This window comes from Coregonus clupeaformis, chromosome 6 (genome assembly GCF_020615455.1).
Source record: "Coregonus clupeaformis isolate EN_2021a chromosome 6, ASM2061545v1, whole genome shotgun sequence".
NCBI lineage: Eukaryota > Metazoa > Chordata > Actinopteri > Salmoniformes > Salmonidae > Coregonus > Coregonus clupeaformis.
Genome location: NC_059197.1, coordinates 5,325,069 through 5,331,068, shown reverse-complemented (window position 1 = coordinate 5,331,068; position 6,000 = coordinate 5,325,069). Strand labels below are relative to the sequence as shown.

Genomic DNA, 6,000 nt, shown 5'->3' with positions numbered 1-6,000 from the left:
TGACGTAAATGTAAATGAACAGCCAACAATGACATTTCAATAATCTCAGGTACAGGAGTTGAGTAGTACAAACAAAAACCTCAAAGCGCTTTTTAAAACTGCCCAAATTATAAGAACCAAATTAAATCAGATCGTAGGATTGATGATTCAATGACAGTAGTGATGAAAAAGCGCTAACATACTGCATAGAACAGCACATACAGGACAGGGAATAGTCACGACATCTGCATTGTATATGACTACCTAACCTGCGTTCTGTACATAGCTACCCCAACACCCCATCTGAGAATTACTACAAGGCCCTTAACTCTCTCCAAGGTGTGATTATGGTACATGGTACACACACATACACTAGCGAGAGGGAAGGGGTATTTTAACACCTACTTCTACCATACAGTAGAATGTGCATGAGGTTGTTTAAGGTGGTCCTCTGTAGCTCAATTGGTAGAGCACGGCGCTTGTAATGCCAGGTTAGTGGATTCGATCCCCGGGACCACCCATACATAAAAATTTATGCACACATGACTGTAAGTCGCTTTGGATAAAAGAGTCTGCTAAATGGCATATTATTATTATTATTATTATAATAAGGAAAGGAATATGAACAAGACGTTCTCATGGGACCATGGCTTGCACTATGCAGGTTAAAAGTGCAGGAGTATAGCACCACCTGGTGCTAATGAATGGAAACATACACTAAGGAATTTGAAGCAACGGCAATAACCTGCTGCTGAAGGATTTGAACCTCACAACCCGTGCCATGGTCCACGAACCCTCCTCCACACACAAATCGCCTTCCTCGGACTAGAACCTAACCAGAACTTGTATGGATGACATGGCATAAAGATGACCGTTGACAAATCTTTGAGAGGAAGGAAGTGGTTACAGCTCGCAAGTATTTCATACACTGCCTTTGAATCAAATTCAGCCAAAAGTGCAACAAAACAATCACAAAACATGAAAATCCCATTTTCAAGTCAACAAACACATTTCCATGAATTTAGACCATGGCTATGCTTGTATTTGTGGTTTAAACACTGGTTTAAAATAATAAATGCCTATAATGTCAATGAGACAGTAGAGCCCTACCACAGTAGGCATATGAAAACAAAGCTAGGTCTGCCTTTATAGGGAGAAAACTACAGGGCTGTTTAAGGGGAATAATCTACTTAACTTGAGGACATCATGGAGATGAAAGGTTGGGCAACGCGGTGGACCAGGAATGAGACACTGCAGATAAACATGTGTTGCTGCAACCAGAAGGGAGGGTTAAAATGTACTGTTGTTTTTACAATAGGTATTTTTCATTGTCAATATCACTAGAAACTGAATTGCATTTAGAAAAACCTGGATTATCTGAATGGTTCAACAATTCGGCAGAGTGATGGCTATGCAGTGTGTGCGTGTAGCCTGAAGGAAGAATTCAGGCGTATATGCCAAGGGCTTTGGTGCCCTCACACGGCTGGGTTGCACAAAGGCCAGTGTTTAGTCACGTCAAAAAGCGACACCAGAGAATGATGACACTGTACATCGACATAAATTAGTTATTTCCTGACAACGGTTAACAGCCCATCCCTCACAGCCTAAGCCGCACAGAAGCTAAATTACAACTTTAAACCTGGGAGGATGACAAGAATATAAGGTGTGGGGGTGGTTGGGATAAATTCAAATTAAATTATCTAAGAGCTCTGACAAATCCTCTCGTCTTAAATGTAAATTTCTCAGTTTGAAAAAAAGTCACCAAATATTAAATCGCATTACAAATATAAATCAGTTTCTTTTTTTACTCAAAAATATTAACATAAAACCAAAAACACAAAAAACTTCATCTGAGAAGTTCAGTCCCATTTCCTGGGAATTGGGAGGTGTGTTCTGTTGACATTTTAAGGGCGGAAATGTGAAGAGACAAACACAAAAAGCACCCTGGACTTCATTATGAGCGTTTCTGCCGCTTGGAATGTCGGTGGCCGGCCCTGTTCTCCTCCTCACTATCCCCTCCAACGCCCCCCCACTGCCCAGTTCTCCGGTTGTCGCGCTCCTCGCCATCACTCTCCTGCTCCCGGTAGTCCCTCCGGCTGGACGTGGCCGCCGCCCGCTTGCTCTTCCTCTTCGCTCTGCCCTCTTCATCGCTCTCTTCCTTTCTCCTTCCTTTCATCCTCTGCTCCGCCACGGCTTTCCTGGGCCGACCCACCTTGCCTTTCCCATTCTGCATCTTCCGACCCTTCGGCGTCTCCTCCTCCTCCTCCTCTTCTTCTTCTTCTTCTTCCTCCTCCTCGTCCTCTTCATCCTCCTGAGGGTTCCGACTGACTCTCTTCCGCTGGCGGCGGCGCAGGTAGCTGAGGCCGGGCAGCAGCTTGTGAAGCAGCTGGGTGAAGCTCTGCTCCGTCTTGGCCATGCAGGAGAGAACCGAGCTGCCCGTCTGGTTGTACTCCTCGGCGTTGGAGAACACCAGCTTGACGTCCTCCAGGAAGTCCTGGGCGTGGCGGTACTGGCCCTCGCTGAACTTGGCCTGCATGGTCTGGAAGTCCATGGGGCTGGAGATGATGTCAAAGTAGTCCTCCGCCTCCTCTACTGACACCGGCTCTCTGGAGCGAGGAGAGAGGACAGGGAGGTTAGGGGTCAGGTCTACTGTCTCCGATCTAGTTAGCTTGTTACCATTGCCATGGAATTCACATGGACACCTACACTGAACATCTAAACAACTGTCTGATATCTATATAGTTAGTTAGTGTCAATGTATGTTGTTGCATTGAGATAGGAGTATAAGTCCAAAGTTAGTTGTGCTAGTCAAGCCATAGTTGAAACACTTTCAGGAGGCATTTTCCAGCTTCACAAATGTTTAACTGCATGCCAGTCTAACTAACACACTAGTAGTGCATCAGTCTCACCTGAACGGCCAGCTGTAGCGAAATTTGACCAGTTTCTTCAGGATCTCCGCACTCCTCTCCAGCTCCAGGGCCTGCCTACGCACACCTGTCTTTGAGCTCTGACGCACCTGCAGCAAACCAAACACACACCATATTGTTGGGAAAGGGGTCAAATTATCTGCATTGAAGCTGGCTTGCACCAGTGCGTCAGAGTCACCAGACCAAAGTCTTTATTGTTGTATATATTTTTGGGTACTTTTTTGCCCCTTTTTCTCCTCCCACTTTTTCGTGATATTCAAATTGGTAGTTACAGTCTTGTCCAATCACTGCAACTCCCGTACGGACTCAGGAGAGGCGAAGGTCGCGAGCCATGCATCCTCCGAAACACGACCCCGCCAAGCCACACTGCTTCCTGACACACTGCTCGCTTAACCCGGAAGCCAGCCGCACCAATGTGTCGGAGTGCAATGTGCCCAGCCCGACACAAGGAGTCGATAGAGTGTGATGGGACAAGGACATCCCGGCCGGCCAAACCCTCCCCTAACCCGGACGACGCTGGACCAATTGTGCGCCGCCTCATTGGTCTCCCGGTAGCGGCCAGCTGCGACACAGTCTGGGATCAAACCCTGGTCTGTAGTACCGCCTAAAGCACTGCGATGCAGTGCCTTAGACCGCTGCGCCACTCGGGAGTCCAGACCCAAGTCTTTCTAACAATGAGCCATAGCGTGAAGTTCTCACCAGCTCGTCGATGTCTGCAGGGCTGCTAGGGGCGGCCCTCTGTTTACTGGGGGGAGAGTGCTTCTTAGATCCACCCTTACTGGACGCCTTCGATGCTTTAGAGTGCTTTGTCTTCTTCCTTGATCTCACTGGGAAGAAGAAGAGTCCAGTTAAATATACACACACCATCAGAAAAAAACATTTCAGTCAGTCCCATTTGTTGTACCTGTATGAACTGTAAGAATAGGGATGAAGCTATAAAATCACAAGTAAAATGCTAAAACATTCAGACTTTTAAAATCTTTCAATAGTCATCCTAAAACAGATATCCTCTGGTCAACTAGGCTCATCAACAAGCCCAACTTCTCAGAGGGAGGGAGCTATGTCAAGTCAAGAGACCTCAAAATGCACTGGGCCGAATCCTCGCTCACAGTTTGGTTTGCAATGTTATGTTGCCAGATCTGCAGGGGAAAAACCGTCCTGCTATGGCAGCACTATAACCACCAACCACCCCTGTCTTCCAAACCCAATTGTGTGTGGTTACCTTACGTGCAGACCTAAACTCACAGAGGATCACTCTGCCACATACTGTCAGCCAAGCCGGGGGTGAAAAGTATGCCAGATCAAAAGGAGGGACAACACTCAGACAATGAAGAGGGGAGAGAATGGGCTCCGAATACTGCACCACATTCCCATCCCTCTCTGCACCCGTGAAATGGAAATGTGTCCATTGTTTGGGCTGTTCAGAGTTTTCCCTGGTCTGCTGGTCTGGATAGGAGAAACTCTGGGCCCTAGTATCTATGTAAAACCACTGCTACACTACAGGCCCTTCCCAACCAGTCTTAGACCCCTAGTCCACAGTTCTTCACTTCAAAGTGTAAGGGCTTCTGTGTCAACTCAGCACTTAAACCCGATTCAATAAATATATAGTGGGTATCACAGCTAAGTATTCATCCCCCTTGGAGTTTTTCACATTTTGTTGAATTACAAGGTGGGATTGAAATAGATTTAACTGTGATTTTATTGTCATTGATCTACACAAAATACTCCATAATGACAAAGTGAAAACATTTTTTTATGAATTGTTGCAAACTTATTGAAAATGAAATACAGAAATCTCATTTACATACGTATTCACACCCCTGAGTCAATACTTTGTAGAAGCACCTTTGGCAGCGATTACAGCTGAGTCTTTCTGGGTTAGTCTAAGATTTCCACACCTGGATTATGCCCATATTATTATTTTCTAAATTCTTCAAGCTCTGTCAAATTAGTTGTTGATCATTGCTAAACAATTTTTAGGTCTTGCCATAGATTTTCAAGTAGATTTAAGTCAAAACTAACTCGTCCACTCAGGAACATTCCCTGTCTTCTTGGTAAGCAATTCCAGTGAAGATGTGGCCTTGTGTTTTAGGTTATTGTCCTGCTGAAAGGTGTATTAATATCCCAGTGTCTGGTGGAAAGCAGACTTACCTCTAGGATTTTGCCTGTGCTTAGCTCCATTCTGTGCCTTGTTTTTATCCTGAAAAACTCCCCAGTCCTTAACGATTACAAGCATACCCATAACATGATGCAGCCACCAATATGCTTAAAAATATGGAGAGGTACTTCGTAATGTGTTGTATTGGATTTGCCACAAACATAACACTTTGTATTCAGGACAAGAAAAAAATTGCTTTGCCATTTTTTCCCAGTATTACTTTAGTGCCTTGTTGCAAACAGGATGCATGTTTTGGAATATTTGTATTCTGTGCAGGCTTCCCTTTCCCTCTGTCAATTAGGTTAGTATTATAGAGTAAATACAATGTTGATACACCCTTAGTTCTCCTATCACAGCCATTAAACTCTGTTTTAAAGTCACCATTGATTGGCCTCACGGTGAAATCCCTGAGCGGTTTCATTCCTCTCCGGCAACTGAGTTAGGAAGGACACCTGTATCTTCGTGGTAACTGGGTGTATTGATACACCATCCAAAGTGTAATTAATAACATCACCATGCTCATAGGGATATTCAATGTCTACTTTTTTTTACCCACCTACCAATAGGTGCCCTTCTTTGTGAGGCATTGGAAAACCTCCCTGGTCTTTGTGGTTGAATTTCACTGACCGAGGGACCTTACAGATAATTGTATGTGCGAGGTACAGAGATGAGGTATTCATAAAAATTAAAAAATGTAAACACTATTATTGCACACAGTGTGAGTCCATGCAACTTGTGTTATTTTTCAACCACATTTTTACTCCTGAACTTATTTAGGCTTGCCATAACAAAGGGGTGAATACTTGACTGAAGGCATTTCAGCTTTTGATTTGTAATTAATTTGTAAAAATGTCTAAGAACATAATTCCACTCACATTATAGGGTATTGTGTGTAGGCCAGTGACAAATCTAAATGTAATCCATTTTAAATTCAGG

General features: G+C 44.4%; 1 protein-coding gene across 1 annotated transcript in view; it reads right to left on the bottom strand.

The window, feature by feature from the left end:
• Positions 1-517: 517 nt before the first annotated feature.
• Positions 518-6,000, bottom strand: part of LOC121567539 (tyrosine-protein kinase BAZ1B) — a 28,538-nt gene continuing 23,055 nt past the window's right edge. The window contains exons 18-20 of the mRNA XM_041877663.1: positions 3,606-3,733; positions 2,889-2,995; positions 518-2,585 (exon numbers count right to left, since the gene is read on the bottom strand). Of these exons, the coding sequence (XP_041733597.1) occupies positions 1,934-2,585; positions 2,889-2,995; positions 3,606-3,733 (887 nt within the window). The 3' untranslated portion in view covers positions 518-1,933. The remainder of the gene's footprint in view (positions 2,586-2,888; positions 2,996-3,605; positions 3,734-6,000) is intronic.